This window comes from Pantherophis guttatus, chromosome 7, assembly GCF_059756535.1.
Source record: "Pantherophis guttatus breed Tessera chromosome 7, ASM5975653v1, whole genome shotgun sequence".
Taxonomy (NCBI): domain Eukaryota; kingdom Metazoa; phylum Chordata; class Lepidosauria; order Squamata; family Colubridae; genus Pantherophis; species Pantherophis guttatus.
The window spans coordinates 37529042-37551164 of NC_142069.1; the positions used below are offsets into that span (position 1 = coordinate 37529042).

Here is a 22123-nt window from a genome sequence, read left to right on the forward strand (position 1 = left end):
AATGTGAGTCAGTTGCCAAACATCTGAATTTTGATCACTTGACCATGGGGATGCTGCAACAATCGTAAGTGTGAAAAATGGTCACATTGAACTTTTTTCAACGCCATTGTAACTTTGAACGGTCACTAAATTAATTGTTCTAAGTCAAGGACTACAGTACCTGTATTATCAGTCCTTGAAGAGGATTTGAAGAAGGCAAGGACACATAGAACAGCAAGAATTTCAGGAATCTCTTCTTTGTTGTAAGGTACCATAACAAAGTCTTCAAAGATACCAGTTTCACTCTACCACATTTTATGAGCAACAAAATCAAGGCAGGGCTATTATGAGTTTCTCTCACAGGCTTTTTCCTTTTTCCCAGGACTGACTAATTCTTTCTCCTCCCTTATTGGTTCATAGCTCCCTTCTTCCGACTCAAGCTAGGTCTACATACTTTAACATCTGCTTTGAATTATTGATTTCGAAATAGAATCAATTGTATCGTGCACTGCAAGAACAAACAACCAAATATGCAAGACAAAACTTGCGTATTTGGAGCACCTGGCTGGATAATAAATTATGTGAGCCAGGTTGAAGAAATAGAAGAAAGGGAATGCAACGGATAAATTGGATAGATGGGATCAAAAAGATTATTGGGATATCTGTGGAAAAGCTATACATTATTATTAGAAGCCGCTGAAGACAGAGAGCATCTGTCTCTACAGTCACTGGAATGAAACTCTCTTCTAAAGTTAACATGGCAAAAATTTAGTGCAGTATTCCTTTATTTAATTGAGTTAATTTGCTTTAAAAGTAAAATCAAGTAATTACATTCAGCAAACCAGAATGCTTCCTCTAGGTATATGAGAAGACGTGTTGTCTTACAGGCTGTGACAAGCTATTTTTCATCAAAGAACAGTATAATGACTCAGTGGTGATTTATTTCACATGACTGCTTATGCAGAAGTTTCTCTTTCAAAAAAAACCTCCAAAACCCTTACTTTGTGGTAATCTTTAACATGACAGTGTGGGAGATTGTTTTAATTAGCCTAGTATGCTATATTTTTAGCTTACAGATTGAAATACATTGATATTCAGAATTATTCTTTTTTGATGGGTTTCTCTTGAAATCAGTTCATGAGAAATTGAGTAACCATAGAATCTGGCCTTTCTGGGTGTTTCACATTTGCACCTTCTGTTTTGCTTTCCAATATAGCTATATGTGTCCAATATCTTTACCTTTTGTGGCAGGGGCTCTCAGACTTTGGGATATCACAATTCTCTAAAATATTTGGTAAGGTTCTTATCAGGCAACATTTAAAACTTTTCACTATTTGATAGTATTACAGAAGATCAGTATATAAAATAATCTGATTAAGGTAAATAAGCTAATGAACAATGATATTTTGAGGTATTTTTATTTATTAAGAAAGTATATTTTAAGTTCTCAGCTGACTAATATTTATATAATAGAGCAGATATTTTGAGGTATTTTTATTTATTAAGAAAGTATATTTTAAGTTCTCAGCTGACTAATATTTATATAATAGAGCAGATAACGTTAACATTTGGATAACATGGTATATTTTAACTGTGCCTTCAGAAACCTTTGAATATCAATATGTTTTTGTTTGAAAGTGAGTGGGTAAAATGATTTTGAAGTCATCAGAAAATAATAAAAAAGCACATCTCTCATTGTGGGATAGAAAAAATGAATGATATAATGAGAAATGTTGACATTTTTACCAGTAAAAAAAAAACAAAAATTTTTAAGACATCCACCAAACAAGGTAATTTGTAAAGAAACTTGGATGATCACGTTAACAATTGTGATTGAAAAAAAATTGTGTTCCTTTATGAAACTGTTATTTCTTTCTTTGAGGATTCTATTATACAATTTATAGTTGTATTGATAGTTAACAGATTTCTACAGTGAATAGCATTCTGTGTTTCAGCCAACAATTAGATGGAACTCTGCTTATGTTACACAATGTTGTAGGTCATCAGCAGAACGTGATGGATCAGAATTAATGTTAGAAGATATACATTCAGATGATGAAATAATGCCAAGAGATGTGAATAGCTCTGATGAGGATGAAGATGATACGAATTCAGACTCCAGTAAAGGGGAGTCTGATGCACAAGAAAACAAGCAAGTAAGACTATAACATTTGCTTACATAATCTATTTTGTCATGAGTCTTTAGAGAATATTGTTAACAGTTGGAAAAAATGAAAGCAATAGGAAAAAAAAATACGCTATAACTTCTTTTATTAGAGAAACGACAATATTTATATTTACTGATGACTGGAAACCCCTTTTCTCAAGTTTTTATGACTTGGGAAACCCCAAGTTTTTTATAAAAAAATGAACTTGTTATTTATGGTTTTGATGATGAGACAGGCTAGATAGTAGAAAGAAGTCATGAAGTAATTTTAAATATATTAAAATATATTAAATATATTTTAATATATAGAAATATATTAAAATATATTTCTAACTGCTGTAAAGAACATCAGAAGCAACTTCTTTATGACTTTTTCTTTATCTCTTTCTTTATCTCTTTATATCTTCTATTTCTTCTACAGGTAGTCCTTGACTTATGACCACAATTGAGCCCAAAATTTCCATTGCTAAGCAAGACAGTTGTTAAGTGAGTTTTGCCCCATTTTATGACCTTTCTTGCCACAGTTAAGTGAATTACTGCAGTTGTTAAGTTAGTAACACAGTTGTTAAGTGAATCTGGCCTCCCCATGAACTTCGCTTGTCAAAGATCACAAAATATGATCATATGACCCCAGGATATTGCATAATACATGCCAGTTGCCAAGCATCCGAATTTTTATCATGTGACCATGGGGATGTTGCAATAGATATAAGTGTGAGAACTTTTTCACCCCCACTGTAATATTGAACAGTCACTAAATAAATAGTTATGAGTTGAGGACTACCTGTATTTTCTTACTGCACTTTTAACTTTTTTGTTCAGTGTGTGTGTGTGTGTGTGTGTGTGTGTGTGTATCGAAGCACCTGGGAGGGAGTGTACTGCTTCCCTTTCGCCTTTCAGCTCCAATCCAGGAGCCCTCAAGCAGTTGCATTCACAACAAACCATTTTATACCAAATTTATATCTGCTGATAAAATCTCCCTTTATTTCTTTATCATATGCATCCCTAGTTCAGTGAAATCACAATTCACTAGTTTCTGGGCTTTTTTTCTTCCTTCTGGCAGCCAGCAGATCCTTTGCTGCCCATTGGGAGACTAAGATAGATCTATTTCAGCCTTATAAGGCCTCATCAGTTAGCCACACCCTCAACTCATGTATCCTCCCTGTAAAGGTACAATATTTGTTTTTCTTTCTTTTTCCAGGGCTGCATAATATCTTGGTTTACGTAGGTAGAACCTGGCTAAAGAGAAATACACATAAAACCTACGAAAAAGAAAGAAAAACAAATATATATGTGTGTGTGTGTGTGTGTGTGTGTGTATGTATATGTATATGTATATGTATATGTATATGTATATGTATATGTATTTGTATTTGTATTTCTCTTTAAAGCCTAGAAACCTGGCTAAAGAGATACACATAAAAGCCTACGAAAAGAAAAGAAAAGAAATATATATATATATATATATATATATATATATATATATATATATATATATATAAAGAGAGAGAGAGAGAGAGAGAGAGAGAGAGAGAAAATGGGGAGGGGGAGGGAGGGAGAGAGGGAACCATCTGTCATAATATTCTGATTATAATATATTATCAATCATTATAATAACTGAATATTCATCTGCATAAGGAACAATTGAATATAGACAATAGAGCTGCATGCAATAAAATTATAGGATAAATTTTATGTGTAAAAAAATTAATGTCTAAAATACACATAATCCAGTAATATTGCTTTTTTACCCTTCCTATGTTGATTTTTTAATATTTGCTTTTATTTTTAGTTTAGGGCATCTGGGAAGAAAACAAAGGTTTATCATATTGCTAAGGAAATCATGAGCTCAGAGAAAGTGTAAGTATCTGTGTGGTACTTAATTAAATCTACTTTCCCTTACCTTTCCTCTCCCTTTCCACTGAAATGCTTTTGTTCTTCTCTTGGCAATAGGTTTGTAGATGTTCTAAAGCTCCTGCACATTGTAAGTATTTAATTTTACTTTTATAAACATATGTTTAGTTTATAAACATCTTAGCTTAATCATCCCTGAAATTCTTTTAAAAATTGTCTTAAACTACGATTGTTATAATGTTCCTCTTTGTAAAAAAATTAAATCTCATGGAACTCTGCTAATAAGTTAAAACAGAAGGGATGTAATCATGATGTTTGATCCAAATTCTGCAAAAGTTTTGAATCGTAGATGGGTATGTTCTTAAGTTTTTAGATTCAGAACTAACAAACCTGAAAATAAGCACATGATAGACAGAAAGGAGTTCATATACATTCCCCGAAAGGTCAAAATGTTGTAGAACCAGAGATTTGTTTTTGACATCTCAACATTCTTCATTTGTGTGTACATAGGTGAACCTTCATATATAAGGGAAATATAACATACCTATATTGTATAATGTTACTATATGCATTTAATCTAATCATAGTTGTGATCCATAAGCTTATAAAATGTGGAACATAGTTTATGATAATTTATGCAATTAAATGAGACCAGAATACAATCTCTTATAAGGTGCTTTAGGAGCAAATGTTGTACATTGTTATTCGACAGTGGAAAATAGTAAAATGATATATTGCTGTTTGTTTCACTTTTAGAATGTTTAGCCTTTATTTACATGTGTTAAAAACACATAAATGGAGAAATATACAATAAGACTTGAATAATTTGGTAGTATTATTTTAACTAAGCTTTTAAGTAACTGCCCCCCCCCCAGCATATTCGAGCATTACCAAAAGTATGTGAGCTTGACTTACTAGGCATCTACATTTAAAGTTGACTGTTGAGATTTTTCTATCCTTTGGCAATCAAAGTTCAAAGGCCAAGGCTCCTTGACAGTTCAGAATTTCTTAATTTTGTAGCCTATGAATTCCAAAATATCTCCACAAAATTTAAAGCAAAGATTCTACTTCTTATTCGTTTATATTTTTAGGAGTAAGGCTAAAAGTGTGAAGTTGGATCCATATTTAAAGAGCTCAATCTAACTTCTTGTCTGTGCAGAAAATTAGGCTTCATTATATGATCACTATTAAAACTGATGGAAAAGGAATTTATAGCTTTACAGAATAGGCTATTAAAAGTTTGTATTCCAAATTGATAGCTCTACACATTTTTTTTTTTTAAAAAGGTCTTTCTAATTTTCAGATAGCACTTTTATTTTTTTAATTATTTATCTTTCTTATTGTGTCATCCTATAAATTGTTTACTATTCATTTCTAGATATATAATTTTAGCTGCATTGGAAGCCCTGGCAAAATGTTTGATTTCACAAGCAGCAAGAACAAATGAAAATTTAGACACTAGTTTAAGTTGCCTAGTTTAGACACTAGGCAAATAGGCACTTGTTAAAAAAGGATTCCTTTGGGAACTACTTTGCGCTTGTTAATTCGCCTATTGCACGGGTGTCAAATTTGATTGCATCATGGGCCAGATCATGACATATCGTGACATTTTTTGCCTTTGCGGAGCCAAGTGGGCATGGCCTGCGCCTGATGTATCTGGCCTGCGGGCTCCAGTTTGACAGGCCTGCCCTAATGGCTATTATCTAGGTAGCATGGCAAGTGCATGGGTGAGGAACATATGATAAATATGTCAGATAAATTCAGATATTAGTTTATGTACCAAATTTAGAAAGCTGCCCAAATTCTGGATGCCATACAACATACTACAAACCTAGGCAATGGGCATGAATGCTTTAGTACAATCATATCTGCATATAACGTTGAAGTGATAATCTGCATATTAGAAATTAGTGTGATTAGGCAGTGAACATGAATGCTTTGTACTTTCAAAGAAGAACATTTAAAATTTCCTTTCACGAAAAGTGCTCTTATACAAGCATCTTCTATTTTAATATTGTCATTATTTTTCAGTGTTGTTTCAGTTGTTACAGAAATAGAGTTTACTGAGTGCTATATGGACTAAATTTAGGAGGGCTTATCAGAGCATTACAAGTCACTTTTGAAACTGTTTCAAACTCAGTCTACAACATACAGCAGAATGTGTGTATGCTGATGAATAGTAGAAACACAGCTTCAATATATAAATAAATTTATTTGAGGGTAGCAATAAATATTCTAATGTTAACAAAAAATGACCATCAAAAAAGGATAATTTATTTAACACCAACGGGCTGCATATTGCACTATGTAATAAATGAGTTATTATGTATTTACAGTTACAGCTGTATATTAAAAGTTGAGGGGCATTATAATTCAATATTATAGTTCTGCTCAGCGTAACAATATAGTAAAATAAGCTCGCATTTTTTTCTGTGTCATTTTGTTTGTATGATTGCATATTGCATATACTGAGTAGAATTTATGATTGCTTTTTATCTGTCTTTCTGAAAAGCTATTTTTCTTCTAATCTTGTATAGAACAAGATTATATATCCATTAATATTTGTAACAGTGAATTAACAGATGCTCAGATTTAATTTTGGGCATTCAGGGTGTTTCCCCCCCCTCCTTTTGCTTAGCTGGAGCATTAGTGGAAATATACATCAGTTATTTTCTTCGGAGGACTAAGTTGAGAGGAGAAGTAATTATTGTGTTATTTGAGCCAAAAAAAGCTACATCTCAGTGTTGTTTTTCATTGATCCATGTTCATGAATAGGTGTGCTCAAGATTGAAGCATAAGTGTTTTCAAGAATGGGACATAATAAATGGAAAGTGCATACATTCCCAGCATTTTTCCTCTAGCAATTTTAAGCATTTCTATTAATATTAAGAAAGTTAAATGTTGCTTATGCTATTGAGTTCCATATGGGTTCTATTAAGCAATAGCAGTTACTTGGCTTATTTCTTTGCATGTGAAAATTATGAACCCCCAAGGATGCAAGAAATTAGTTAAATGTTGCCAGTTGGCCCCCATTGCATGAAAACTCTTCATTTCCATATGGACAAAGCCATCTGTTTTACCTTGGAATTTAATGTACTTTAGGCTTTAATATCAAGAGGCATCCCCATCCCTTCCCATTCCAGTTTTAGGTCATGCAATGTTAAAAGGAGGTTACAGTAAACTAAAAAAAAGTGGAAAGCCTACTAATATTCATTCCTCTGATGCACTGTTTTTAAAATTGTGCATAAGCCAATGTTTCAAACAGCTGTGCATCTGTGTATATAATTGCTGTGCCTTATTTGCATTGAAAAGCATGCAGTTATGAACACATGGAACAAATCTATTCTAATTAGATTTTTCTGATGTCTCCATACGGATGTTGGAATTGTTTTGGGGATATGGAAGCCATAATGAGGAAGCAAGCAAAAGCACAAGCACTGAAATTCCATTTCAAGTTGGCAGATGTGGGGGTAGATAATTCTCTATTTAGTGTGCATTTAGATTTGCACAAGAATCAGCTGGTTTGTAGGTGATATATTTTACTAATTGTGATTGAATATTGTAGAAGCGATATATATTTTAATAATGAATATTGATTAGTGTGTAATTTAGTCAGATATACTTTTTGCAGGAGAGCATACCATGCAATTTAAACATAGCAGAACTAAACATTTTATAAAACATAACTTCTTTCACATCTACTCTCTATGGTAATGTAGCTATTTTGCTAGGAGATCTGCATAAAAACAATAATAGAATTGATTGACTGATTATGTACCATCAAGTCATTTTCAACTCCAAGTGATCTTATATGTAAAAATATTTTTTTCTCCATAAAATAGCAACAGTAGTAATTTTATTCATGTGACATCCAAGGGGCCTCCAGAACTGTCCACACGTCTGTGTTCTGTACCAATTGTAGCTTCCAAATACTTTTTAAAGGTAGCCCCATGTAGAGCATGTTACAGTAATCCAATCAAGAGATGATTAGGGCATGAGTGACATAACTCTTTGTGGTCCTGTTTTAGTGTTCTAGAGTGGAAGTGGAGATTAGTTTTTCTGATACATGCTCTAGGATCATAAATTACTGGCTACTGTCACAATACAGGATTAATCATTTTTTAAAAAACCAGTAGTCTAGTTCTTAAACTGAATGGTCCTTGTGCAACCCTAATATGGAACATTGAGAGTTATGTATGTTACAGCTACTACTTGTTCTATAAATCTTCTGAAACATACAATCCTGGACAGACTAAGGTATCTCAAAATTTCAGCTTGATTGATACAACCTACTTTAATTACACTTTCCGGGGAAACTCTTGGAAGAAGTAATTCACCAGTAGGACACAACAATCAATGCTATCATTCATACAGTATATTCTTTATCACATCAGACATATAAAGTCGTGTTTTAATTTTATAAATTAATCAAACAATCCAAGGACATATCCATAGTGTATAATAAAACCTCTTACTAACAACTTTTTGGAAAAAGCATTCTATAGAAGAATTTTTGATAAATAATCCTTCCTGCCAAACTGCAATTTCCTGCTTTCTTTGCAGGAAACAACGAGAGTTAAAGTGGTGTAAGATTATTTTATATATTTTCAATATAAATTAAGATAGGAGTTAAATAAGTCAGAGAAATTGTTTAGATGTTTAGTCATGTCTTTTCAAAGCAAACTTTCCAAAAGATTGAATCTATATTTTGTTCAGGCTTGTTTGAGCTTGTCTTCCTTTCCAAAGTCTATTTTACCTTGGATTGCTTATCTGGTCCTAGAAAGTTGGGTAAATGGATAATCAATGTCTGTACACTGATTGATTGATTGAAAGAAAGAAAGAAAGTACATTGAAAGAAATGTAACCTGCATTGTTGTTTGGAGGCTAGTTTCTCAAAGTATGTTTATATGTTTCTCACTTGCCCTGTAATAGGATTTTCGGGATTCAGTGGCACATGCTTCTAGGCAGTTTGGAAAGCCAGTAATTGAAGATAAGGTTCTAAATCAGATCTTGTACTATCTACCTCAGCTATATGAACTTAATCGGGATCTCCTGAGAGAACTAGAAGAACGCCTTTCTCATTGGTAACATTTTCTTTCTCTCTCTCATTCTTTCTGTACCTTTTGCTTCTCATGGAGATTAATAGAATATCTTGATGAGTATCAAAACTTCCAATAAAATTTAGGGTGGAAAATAAGGTAATTGTCCAAAGCCTAAATTTACTTCACAAGCTACTGGGAGCCCTTTGAATTTAGGAAGCTACTTGGAATATATGTTGAAAGTAAAGCCCCTTTGGTTCTGAGCCTATTACAGCGACGACTAAATTTTCAAAGAAACATAACTATGAATAACCTAGATCTGAGTGTGGCTTCTTTTGAGATTCCTTGATCTCTGGATGAAGAATATATAAGGACAGAAAGGGGTAGAAAGAGAAAATACACATAGCCCCATACTCCCAGAGATAGTCCTCAATTTACAACCATTCGTTTAATGACCATGCAAAGTTACAACTGCATTGAAAAAATTACTCTCCAATACCAGTACTCACACTTACAACCATCAGAGCATCTCCACAGTCACTTGAGCAAAATGTGGGCACTTGGCAACTGACATGTGTTTACAATGGCCGCAGCATCCTGGAATCATTTGATCGCCATTTGCGACCTTCCCAGCCAATTTCTGACAGGCAAAGTCAGAAAATTGGGGAAGTCAGATTTATTTAATGACTATGTGATTCACTTAACAACGGCAGTGATTCACTTAATCATGGCAAAAAGGTTATAAAACTGGATGTGACTCACTTGACAGCTGTCTTGTTTAAGCAATGGAAATTCTGGTCTCAATTATGGTCATAAATCGAGGACTACCTGTACTGCATTCTTCAGCTGCAAATTCTAATTGTTTACTGTGTTGCATTCTAGGATTGACCATCAGAGAATTGCTGATATATTTGTGAAAAAGGGGCCTTACTTAAAGATGTATTCAACTTACATAAAAGAATTTGATAGGAATGTAGCCCTCCTTGATGAACATTGTAAAAAGAACCCTGGATTTGCGGCTGTTGTTCGAGAATTTGAGGTAATTTAATCTTTTCAAATATATTGGTTTTCACCTCATCTGCAGACTCTGGGTTTAAGAAAGTTTTATGTACTGTAAGTTCAGGATATAAAATGCATATATCTTTTTTTTTCAGATATAGTGTACATATGAATGAGGATTTTGTGAGGGTTAGATTGCACATATGTTAAGGGATCAATATTTTTATATTGATATTAGGTTGTTGAGAGTGTGGTGGCGTGGCAGCTTCCCCAGTACCTGGATGAAGCTGTCTATTTGGACCTGCTCCAGTCCGGTTTCAGGCCTGGGTACAGCACAGAAATGGCATTGGTCGCGTTGGTGGATGATCTCTGGAGGGCTCGGGGTAGGGGTTATTCCTCTATCCTGGTCCTGTTAGATCTCTCAGCAGCTTTTGATACCATCGACCATGGTATCATGTTGCACCGGTTGGAGGGATTAGGGGTGGGGGGCACTGTTTTGCAGTGGTTCTCCTCCTATCTCTCCGACCGGTCGCAATCTGTGTTGACGGGGGCAGCGGTCGACCCCGAGGCGCCTTGTTTGTGGGGTGCCACAAGGGTCGGTCCTCTCACCCCTTCTGTTCAACATTTATGTGAAGCCGCTGGGTGAGATTATCCGTACGGGGTGAGATTCCACCAGTACGCTGATGACACTCAGCTGTACATCTCCACCCCAGACCATCCCAACGATGCCTTGGAAGTGATGTCCCAGTGTCTGGAGGCCGTGCGGGTCTGGATGGGGAGGAACAGGCTTCGACTCAACCCTTCCAAGACCGAGTGGCTGTGGCTGCCGGCGTCTCGGTATAGCCAGCTGGTGCCATCACTGGTTATTGGGGGTGAATCATTAGCCCCCACGGAAAGGGCCCGCAACTTGGGTGTCCTCCTGGATGCACAGCTGTCTTTGGAAGAGCATACGACGGCCGTGGCCAGGGGGGCTTTCTATCAGGTTTGCCTGATACGCCAGTTGCGCCCCTTTCTAGATCGGGACTCCTTACACACGGTCACTCAAGCACTCGTCACTTCTCGCCTGGACTATTGTAATGCTCTCTACATGGGGCTCCCTTTGGGGTGCACCCAGAGGCTCCAACTGGTGCAAAATGCGGCCACGCGGGGGATTATGGGAGCGACGGGGCGCTCCCACGTGACACCTCTCCTGCGCGAGCTGCATTGGCTTCCAGTGGACTTCCGGGTGTGCTTCAAGGTGTTGGTGACCACCTTTAAAGCGCTCCATGGCTTAGGGCCAGGATACTTACGGGACCGCCTTCTGCCACCAATTCCCTCTCGCCAGCCAGTTCGCTCCCATAGAGAGGGCCTCCTCAGGGTGCCGTCAGCCAGACAATGTCGGCTGGCGACCCCCAGGGGGAGAGCCTTCTCTGTGGTGGCACCTACCCTCTGGAACGATCTACCTCCAGAGATTCGAGTGATCTCAGACCTCCGGACTTTTCGTCGGGCCCTAAAAACTTACTTTTTTCAGCTAGCCGGGCTGGCCTGACTCCATGTTGGTTTTAACATTTGATATTGATTTTAATTGATATGTTTTAAATTATGGGCCAAATTCTATTTAATTAGTTTTAAATAATTATTTTAACTTTTGTGTACAAATGTTTTTATTTTGGCTGTTCTCCGCCGTGAGTCCGAAAGGAGAAGGGCGGTATACAAATTTAATAAATAATAATAATATTAATATATCAATATTTTTATATAACTGTCAAAATATTGACCTAAAAATGCTTATAAGGTCCATGATAGCTTTGGTTCATATAATATGATCAGAAAACCCCATCACTTTGCTATTCCATGTTAGCATTAGCCAAGACTTTTGGTAAAATCATTTTTCACTTCAGATGAAATCTTTTGCCAAAATGCACATTTAAAGCACCACACCTCCATGTTTAGTTTCATTGTGTATTTGAACGTAAATCTATGAATCTATCTTTGTATATTTGAGCATGAATCAATATGAAGGCATAATGCCTCAGCTTCACTAAGATGAAAAGTATCCATTTTCTTCAATGTTTTACAGTTGGGTATCTGCCTAGTATGGATGAATTATATTCGGCTCATTCAGGAATGGGCAAAAACAAAACAGTGAAGCTTTTACAATCGTAGCAAGGTGATATGCTATTTATTGTTAGAGGTCATTTTTTTTTTATTGAAAAAGTTTTAAAACAAACACAATTTCCCCACAACCCCCCCTCCCAACCCCCCTCCCCCTCCCCGACTTCCCAGAGCAGAACACAAGGTATTTCTATTGACCTTTAACAATAAACTAAATTGCATAACCAATCATTAAACTAACACCCCCTAAAAAAAAATTCTTAACCCCCCATATGTAAATTAGAAGTCATTTTTAAAATGTAGCCAGCCCATATTAGTCCACTGGTGGTATAAAAATTAACATATAATCACAAGAATGATAACTGCTTCATCTGACTCAAATCAACTCATTCTACAAGTGTTAAAGTAGGTTGCTTTAAATGAAGTTTGTGTGGAAATTCTAGAATTTTATTTTTCAGATGAGTCCCCGCTGTGCTAACTTGGCACTAAAACACTATTTGCTGAAACCAGTTCAGAGGATCCCTCAATACAGGCTTCTTTTAACAGGTAAGGCTAAACTTTACAAGCTAAACATATTTCTGTGGATGTATGTGTATCTGTATAATAAAGGGATAGCAGTATTTTATATAGGCCATTTGATTTCCACCCTAAATTAAATGTTTTAAAATATCACTTTGTTCTGTATTTTAATGAGTAAATTTTGCATGTGTAACAATTGGGTAACCAATAATAGAAAATTATGTAACAAAAGTGGAAATTTCCAGTGTATGGTCATTCTTTTGCATAAGCCATTTTTGATGTGTTTTTATTCTGTAAAATACTTACTGCTATTTCAATTCCTTCAGAACCAAATTATAGTGGCTGAACCATTCATGTCCCATTGATGAAGTTTTGAAGATGCTCAAGATTCTCCTGTCCACCTAGTAGATTACTTTGACGTCCACTGCTACATAATGGCTAACCATTTTTATACATGCAGTAAATCTTTCACTGGCTAATAGCTGTGTTTAGAATTAATAACTGTTTTAAAATTATTTAAACCAAAAGTTCCGAGCTGATGCTTTCAATAAGAAAATGAAGCAGAACTTCAACAGTAAACTGGATATTATTTTTGTATTCCACTGGAATGGAAAACAAAAATTTGGTGGTGGTGGTGGGGTATTTTGTTTTCAATATTTTGACTGCATCATAATGAATTATGGAAATGAGTTGAAACACTCTTTTGTGATCAATGAGAGGCAAAAAAAATGTATTTAATGAAATGAAACTTATGTTTTATTTTTACAGATTATAGAAATGTTGCCTTTGTTGCCAAAGGTGCAGAGAATGGTATTTTTGCTGAGTTAATGAGTTAATGTTGGTTCTGGTCTTGTTCATACTGTGGTTTTTGGAAAAGTTTGAAACGGCTAGGTGAAATATGAAAGAAAGTAACTTAGCAAGTTGTCTTTTTTGATTGACAAAAGTTCTTCCATCTTATTATTTAGTTGACTGTGCAGTCGAAATGATAATTCTGTTAATTAGTCTCTACTTAATCATTTACATATGAATAAATAAGTGATTTCTCCACTTCTTTGGATTTGTGTACCTGAATTACTAAATATGAAAGATACTTGTTCTAAGGAAATATTGCTGTTTCTATAAATCTCTGAAAATATACAAGCTACATGTGCAGATATACATATGTTTTTGCTTCCATTCATTGATACGAGTAACGTATCTTATTGTGGACAATGCATAATCCCTATGACTAGTTCCTAGATAAAAAGGAAAGCCTTTGTTTGCCTGGGACTTTAAAAAAGAACCATGAAACGCTTCCAGTTACTTTAGCTCCCTTGAGAGTGAAGTCAGTGAGACTTAATAGATTCAACTGGATGAATTATTGTGGCCTACATTCAGTAGCTCAGTAATCCCAGAACCATTGTTACATTCCTGAACTTTGCAGTTACTAATTCAATGAAAGAAATTAGAAAGATATATAGTTCCTGTAGCTGAAACTATTTACAAGAGAAAATGAGCCTTGGTACTTAAAAAAGAACTGTAGTATAGTAGAATAGCCTCTGATTAAGACAAAACAATCCATTTGATTTGGATCGTGAAATTGATACGTCTGGGTTTTTTAAAGAAATGACCATGATATTTGGAAAAGTTGCTACCAGGTTTTGTGCCATCATAGACTAATATAGCTCTGTTCCTATAATATAGAACCTCTGTGTTTTCCTTTTTGTTATATTTTTGAGAATTAATTGCAGGTAGTTAAAGAAGTAGTAGTGAACTTCTAAAGTAGGCCGGAGAAAGGGAGCTTGAACCCTGAAGATCCCAGTTCCCTTTCTCCATTCCAGCACAGTTATTCCCTTCTGCACACAGAGGAGAGGGGAATCAGAGAAAAGAAGCTTGGATCTGAACTTTCTTTCTCTGTCCCAGCACAGCAGCCCTATTTTGCAAGTGCAAGGAAGGGGAAGATTTGGGGTAGGCCAGGGAAATGAGGCTTGATCTTTGGGATCTTCCTTTCTCTGGTCCAATGCAGGAGTTCCCTTCCCACATGGAGGGGAACTATCTGCCCTTCTTTGGAAGACAGCCCTTTTACTCTGTCTGCTTAACAGTTTCTTGCATGGTTTCTTAACTAGGAGAGCTGGGATTGCAGTTGTTAGCAAAATGATTACATGGGCATTTCATTTAATGACAACAACTTAGGATAAAAATTCCAGACCCAATTTGGTTGTAAGTCAAGGACTACCTGTATAAACGTTAAGCATTTAAGTATACTATGTCATTGTATTGAAATAACATATTTTAACAAGATTCTTACTAACATAATAAAAGGGGGGTGGATCTGTTTTAAAAAAGGACCCAGGTAGAAGGGTCACTCTGCGTACTGTGGGAAAGGGTCCTTATTTGTCTCTCCAGTGCTCCTATTTAATAATAAAAATATATCATTAGGTGGTTTTTCACTTCATCAAACACCATCTTCTGCACCTTCATAGCAAATTGTTTGTATATAAACACTAGAGAAAGTCAAACCGAAAACATAGCTTCACAATGTACCATTTACATATTGTATAATTGTTCGACTGCATCAGCTTATATTAACCCCTCTTCCTTTATGTGTCCTCCAGCTGAAGAAAAACATAATGACTTGTTCTCGTTTGCATGTGCTACTTTCTAATGTAGTGGTAGAAATGGTAGAATTTTAAATCAGTCAAGATGTGATACAACTTTGGGTTGTATTATTGCAACTATAACAATTAAGATGGTTTTAGGTTTATAGCATGTCGGCTAATTATGCATTAAATTAGCAAATTTCCATTCTAATCTCTGACAAAAAGGTTATGTTATGTTACAAGTTTCACCTAGTATATACTTCGGAAGCAATTGTACAATTTTATATATTTCAGGGCTCCTTGTTCTATAGAAAAGGACAGCTGGTTCTAGAACAGTTCTGGCTCAGATTAATTTCTGATAGAAAAGTTCCAGTAGAACTACTTTAATAGAGGAGCAAAATGTTCCTCCGGGTCTTTTCTGACTCAAAAGGATCATTTATTTCCCTTCCTTCCGTTTACTCATATCCTTCTGCTCTTCCTCTTCTTTCTGTGGACTATTATTACTTACAACATCCTCTTTTTGATACTACTTTTTTGCCAGAATAGCACTGTTGTGTATTCCTTAACTTTTGCATTAATTAGAAGTTCAAATACTTGAAATAAATATTCCAAAAATGCTGTGTTTCTGTAGAAATAAAAAGGTGGCTTTTCCTCCTAACATCTTTGTCATATTAAACTTGAAAGTAAAAAAAAATCTTTATGTGGAAAAAAGAATTATGTTACGGTGGATTCAGAAGATGGATTATATTTTACTGTGAATTTTAAGGAAATCTCAGGGAAATAATAAATAGTTTTGTGTGAGAGATCTGCGTAGATATTAAGGCAGAAAAGGGGAAAGGAAGTTTGGGCGTAAATCTATTAAATAAAAAATGTATCAGTTCCACTTCTTTATCAGAGTCTCCTTGGGAGTCTTACCATTTAGATAAGACATTGCCATTTTAAGCCTTTAGCTCAATTCTCAATTGTTTTGATTTTGTTTTAGCAAGAATCTGATTTGCTGGAATTATTTTGTAGTCAGCTCAGCCACCTAGTGGCCGAGAGCAAAACTGTTAGTAAGACCACAGTCCAATTTATTAATGGAAAAGTGTCACTCAACACGGTGGTAAAAGTGCGCTGTTAGAATTTTCAATAATTTCTTTCTCCCTTGATACTAAAAGCTGCTGATTCCCTCATAGCAAAGAGAGAAATGTTCGTTGTATACAACATGCCAGTATTTTGTATCTCAATTTGTCAGAACCCTTCAATACTTAAAAATCCTTAATATTGTCTGGTTTAGCTTGTACAAAACTTTCACTTCATATTTCAGGTCACTAATTTTTATTGATCCCATAGCTGTTTTTGATAATAACATCATTCTGTTCCCCTTGCAGATTATCTAAAGAACCTTTTAGAAGATTCAGCTGACTTCAAAGATACTCAGGGTAATTATTTTGTTGGCTATTAGTTATTGAAATAAAAATCTTTGAAATTTATACAAAATGTTCTACAGGTGGCATCTTCCACCAGCGAGATTGACAAAAATGTTTATCACCAAAATGTTGGAAATTCAATCACAAATCAGGCATGTGCTACCATATGTGGTGGTCATGTAAAAAAGCAAAGGAGTATTGGTGGAAAATTCATTCATGGCTGACAGAAGTAATTGGAGAAGAAATAGAATATAAACCAGAACTATTCCTATTGGGAATTATAAATAGGAAATATAGTAAAGGGGTAATTTACTTAATAATACATATTATAACAGCAGCAAGAATGATTTTTGTCCAAAATTGGAAAAATAAGTAAATTCCCGTAGAAGATGAAGTGATCAAAAAAATTTCGACATGTGTGGAAATGGACAAATTAACATTGGAATTGAAAAATAAAGGTGAGTCAGATTATTATAAGATATGGAACAAATTTTATCAATGGTTGTAATGGAAAGGAAGGATGAAAAATATGGACTAGAACTTATAGAATGGAGAACTAAAGTTATGTATGTAATTACAATAGAATGAAAGAGGATAAGACAAATGTATAAGTAATATAGATAGAAAAATGATGTCTTTATGTAAATACTGAATAGACCAATTGTATATAAGTAGCAAGGTATATATGATACTTATTGTTTATTTTAGTATGTATGGCAAAGATAATGACAGGACGGTTACATTGTGTCCAGTGTTTTAATATGTGTTTAATAAAAAAAATTCAAAAAAAAAAAGAAATAAAAATCTTTGCAGAATCAAGGAATGTAAAATCTTCTGAGATCAGGAATGGGTTTATCAGTATAGCTCACTGCAGAGTTTCCAAAAACAAACAAGCTTTGCTCTTAGTTGAAAAAGGTGTTCTGCTAATTGCCTAGAAATCAATCTTAAATGAGTCCTAAAGCTACATAAAGGTTACCATTCTGGGTGGTTTAATTGTAGTCAAGCAGTTGAGAAGTTTTATGTACCCCTTTGGGCAACTGAAGTGAGAGTTCTCACTTCTCCTTTAACATGATGCCATCATTGATTGTGATATGACATTGAGGGGAGAAGAGATAACTTTTTGGGTTGTGCACAGTTCAAAAAGGATTCTGAGGAAATGCCTTAGACTTCACTTAAGAACAGGTTCTCTCTACTATTTTTCAAGGAGTTTGACCTTCTAGATTTTCATGTTTGAAAATGGCTGGGCTCCCATAATAAATAGCAGAGAAATGCTATGCTCAATATGGGGTCTGTCCAGCTTGGTATCCTCCCAGATGTGTTAATTTTTAAGTCCTGTAATTCCAAGTAGCCATCCATAATAATAGATATTTAAATCCAACGTATGCCCAGCTTGTGTAAGGAGTTTAAATGATTTAAATAAATTCTGGAAGAGAACACCTAAGTGTTTCTGCAAGTGTTTGAACTTAAGTATACAGCTGGTTTTATACTGATTGTAACTGCAGCTACTTAGAGAAATTCATAGTTCTCCATGGCAAGCTGAAAACATTTGCTGAAATATATTTATTAAACATTTCATTTTATTCCCTCTAAAATTATACTGTCCAATGCTAAGATTTTTGGTAGATATAGAATACTATATAAAATAGCATGAGGCAATCCAGTAATCTCATTTAATACAATTAAACTCCAGATTACAGTGAAAGAACAAACTGCCTCCTAGCACTACTAAAGCAAAGAAAGCCTATTTTAAGAGGACGGCCAAGTGCACCCTTGGGTGCAGAGTGCTGCCTTGTATAGGGCAACCCACCGAGAAGCCCCTTTTCTGATCTGTTTCCCGTTTACCGCATGGCTGGATGAAATTTTGAGCAGGTACGCTCTGGAGGTCCTACACGATGGGCAGGCTGTAGCTGTATCAGGCACTGCCATATGCATTCAAATTTAAAACCCAGTATTTTAATTGGGCCTAGAAGTTAATTGGCAATGGGTGCAGCAACTCTAAATGGGTGATATTCTGCCAAATCTGGTTTCCCTTGCTAGCAGTTTGGTCACTGATTTTGTACCATTTGTAATCTCTGAATCCTCTTCATAGACAGCCACAGATAGACCATACTGCAGTAATCAAGTTCATGAGCTGCCATCATTAAGATTTTCTTGATAAGTTGGAAGTCCTTAATAAGCTTATTGTGGTTTGATTTCTTTTAAAGTGTCTTATGAATAAGGACACCAATTTTCTGTAAGGTGATTTCTTCCAGTTAGAACAATCTATTTCTGATATGTTTCAAGCAGTGCCCATATAGGAGAATTAGAATGTAAGTATTGAATACATAATAAAGCAATATAGAATATATAAGAATAATTCTTTGTTCTTTTTAAGATGCTCTTGCTGTTGTTATAGAAGTGGCCAATCATGCAAATGACATTATGAAACAGGGGGTAAGTGGTGTTCCAGTTGTAAAAGCTTAATGTTTTAAAATACCGGTAGCAGACACCATTTTTTGCTATAATAAATTTGAATTATTGCTTTGTCAGAAAGCTGAAAGGTGCACAAATAGAATGTCATTATATTTTTACATGCTGTTGATAATTCGTTTCTACTGAAACATATTTAAGCATTGCTATTTATTTATTAAATTTGTTTGCCGCCTATCTCACTGCAAGGCAGCTCTAAGCAGCTTACAATATTAAAATGAAACCATAAACATATATGAATGTTTAAATTATTATTTTTGAAATTAAAATTCTTAAATATGCTATGGTTGTTGTATTGTATTTTTAATACATATAGCCACAAGAATTATTTAAAAAGATAGAATATATTTTGTAATTATTAAATATATATAAGGCAAATATATTTGTGTGTGTGTATGTTTGTACAGTATGTATCATTTTTTACAAATATATAATCTCCAGTTGTAAAAGGGAATGGTAAGGTTGAGATTGAGAGGATGTTATGGCCATATTGGCTGATTGCATGTGAATGATTTCTGATATTTATTTATATCATGAGTTATTTTGGATTATTATTAAATGCTCAACTCTCAACAACTTTGGATAGTTCATAAACAAAAGAATATAGTAGTGAACAAAAATAAAACAATAAAAGATGTTAAAAACTAGACAGTAACATTTACTACTTTCACCTTCCAGGATAATTTTCAGAAACTTATGCAAATACAATACAGCTTGACTGGTCATCATGAGATTGTGCAGCCTGGGAGGGTAAGTTCATTTAGATATCACAGGAAAACTGTAGATTGAAGTCCTTCCTTTCATTCCCTTTGCAGATTAACAGTTCTGAAAGGAAAAAAAATAATTCATATCTAGCTGGGATATTAACTTTTATTCCTTTTGAAAAGCAAGAAAGTTACTGCCATTACAAGAGACACCATAAAGCAAAGTATGATGTCAAAAGCACAGCCCACTGTTTCATGATGCTTGTTGTGCTCCATGGAGGTCTACATAGACTGATCCAGCCTTGTCTTACTCTTTCTAGCATCTAGTTTTAAATGTAGTCCGTGGATTATAAATTAGCTTCTCTATTCCTGTCCTCCAAGGCAAAAATTGCTATCCTATCCCATAAACGTTAAACTATTTTTGGGATCTGTCTTCTATGGCCTTCTTTACTTGTTAGAAGAGTCATACACATACTCTCAATAACCCGGCTCCGAGATGTAACTGCTGAGAGAGACTGAAGCTGGATCAAGGAGAAAAGCGGTATTTTTTCACCAGAAAATGCAATAGCATCTCCTACAGAAACATTCTGTGTTACACAAAGGAGCCTGAAGGAACTCTGGAATCCTCAAGGTCTGATCTTGCAGAAAAGCGGTCATAGGACTGCCCCCTCCCATCAGGGAATATATCCTTTGGCTATTTATACTGTTTCTGTAATAGACACCTATTGTTTTAGAGTAAATTATTCACAAAAGTCAATATTTAAAAAAAAAAAACATGAAAAAAGCTTCAGGATTGTTTTTTCTGAGCTTGAAAAAAGCAACACACAATGTTCTACCCAGCTGCAAACACTGGCTTTTTTCTGGCCAAGAAGAACCAATCGCTGCATGGAAAGTAAGGCTTGTTACTTTTTGGGTAAGAAGCAACTTTACTTTCTTGCTGCAGAGGTAGGTCAAAAGGAAAGTATATTCACAAGGGCTTATCAAAGAGTCTGGAGTTTAGTACTTTACTACTAGATAGGAGATTTATATGATCTTGGCTGATTTTCTGTGTATATTTGTTGACTAGGTTTTTTTGAAAGAAGGAACATTGATGAAACTGTCCCGGAAAGTAATGCAGCCAAGAATGTTTTTTTTGGTAAGATGCACACCCTAATGCTAAAGTAATTTTTAATGGAGAACTAAATACCAACAGCTAGCAATTTCAGCTAATGGTTTTGAATAATTTACATTGCAATTTTGTGCTACTGTTTTTCTTTTATTGTGGCTTCATTAATATTCCATAAGTGAATTGCGGTAACCATTCCTCCATAGTTGGTGGTCTTCATAGTCTTTTTGTTCTTGAGAAAGATTCCCCTCAAAGTTCAAACAAGCAACTCACTTCTTGTAATGTAAAAATTACTTTTCATCTATAACATATTGGAATTGTACTTGGTATATGACTAAATGCAATTCAAATATCTATTTCATAATCACATAATTCTTTTAACAATATGTTAAATATCTGACTTAAGATGCAGTCTCCAACTTAAGATGCAAAAAAACACCATATGTAATGAATGCAGAAAGCTGGAGTATGTTTCAACAATGACCTGATTAGGTTCATACATTTCACTAAGCCATAAATCATTGTTTACCAACAATACTGACTGAATGAATGTGCTGACATAGCTGACTTAGCTGAAACCAAACAAAATGAAATCATAGCCTGTTGTGATTTATGAACCAATCACTGAATCATATTGATCTGCAGAAAAAGTAAGATTCTAGTTACAATACAACAAATTCCATATAATAACAATTCCAACTTAAAGACCAGCAAGTAATGTAGGATTTCATAGAACTTTTATATGGCACAGAATAGAAGGATCATCTAAGTGACCTGCTTTCTGTTCTGCTGCTGTTATGTACAAAAAAAGGCTTAAGACTAATTTAACCAAAGTCCATTCGCTTTGGACTGTCCATGATAGTTTCCGACAATGCTATTTGCAATGATGCTAAAAGATCTGTCCTTTTAATGTACACATATGTGGGTAATGTAAATGTTTGCCTGACTTCAAGAGTCTCTTTCCCTGGTTCTGTCTGCCTTTCATCCTCTTTTTTGCCACTTAAAAGTTTTTGATCTTTGCTATTTCTTTTATAAATAAACATCAACTGGATTTTTCCAGCTGCTTTGTGTATTCTGTCTGCTTGCTCAGATCTGGAAATAGGAATTGACTGGAGTGTGTTGGCTGCAAACTAAACTGGAATTGATCAATAGGAGGAATATAATTGAGGTGTATGGAAGGCAGCATGGCATGGAAAAAGTAAACAG

At 34.9% G+C, this 22123-nt stretch overlaps 1 protein-coding gene across 1 annotated transcript in view; it reads left to right on the forward strand.

Moving 5' to 3' along the window:
• FGD6 (FYVE, RhoGEF and PH domain containing 6) overlaps positions 1-22123 on the forward strand; it is a 55741-nt gene that overhangs the window by 20721 nt on the left and 12897 nt on the right. The window contains exons 3-12 of the mRNA XM_034403217.3: positions 1979-2135; positions 3939-4006; positions 4100-4130; positions 8933-9084; positions 9922-10078; positions 12591-12678; positions 16601-16651; positions 19014-19072; positions 19787-19858; positions 20879-20947. Of these exons, the coding sequence (XP_034259108.2) occupies positions 1979-2135; positions 3939-4006; positions 4100-4130; positions 8933-9084; positions 9922-10078; positions 12591-12678; positions 16601-16651; positions 19014-19072; positions 19787-19858; positions 20879-20947 (904 nt within the window). The remainder of the gene's footprint in view (positions 1-1978; positions 2136-3938; positions 4007-4099; positions 4131-8932; positions 9085-9921; positions 10079-12590; positions 12679-16600; positions 16652-19013; positions 19073-19786; positions 19859-20878; positions 20948-22123) is intronic.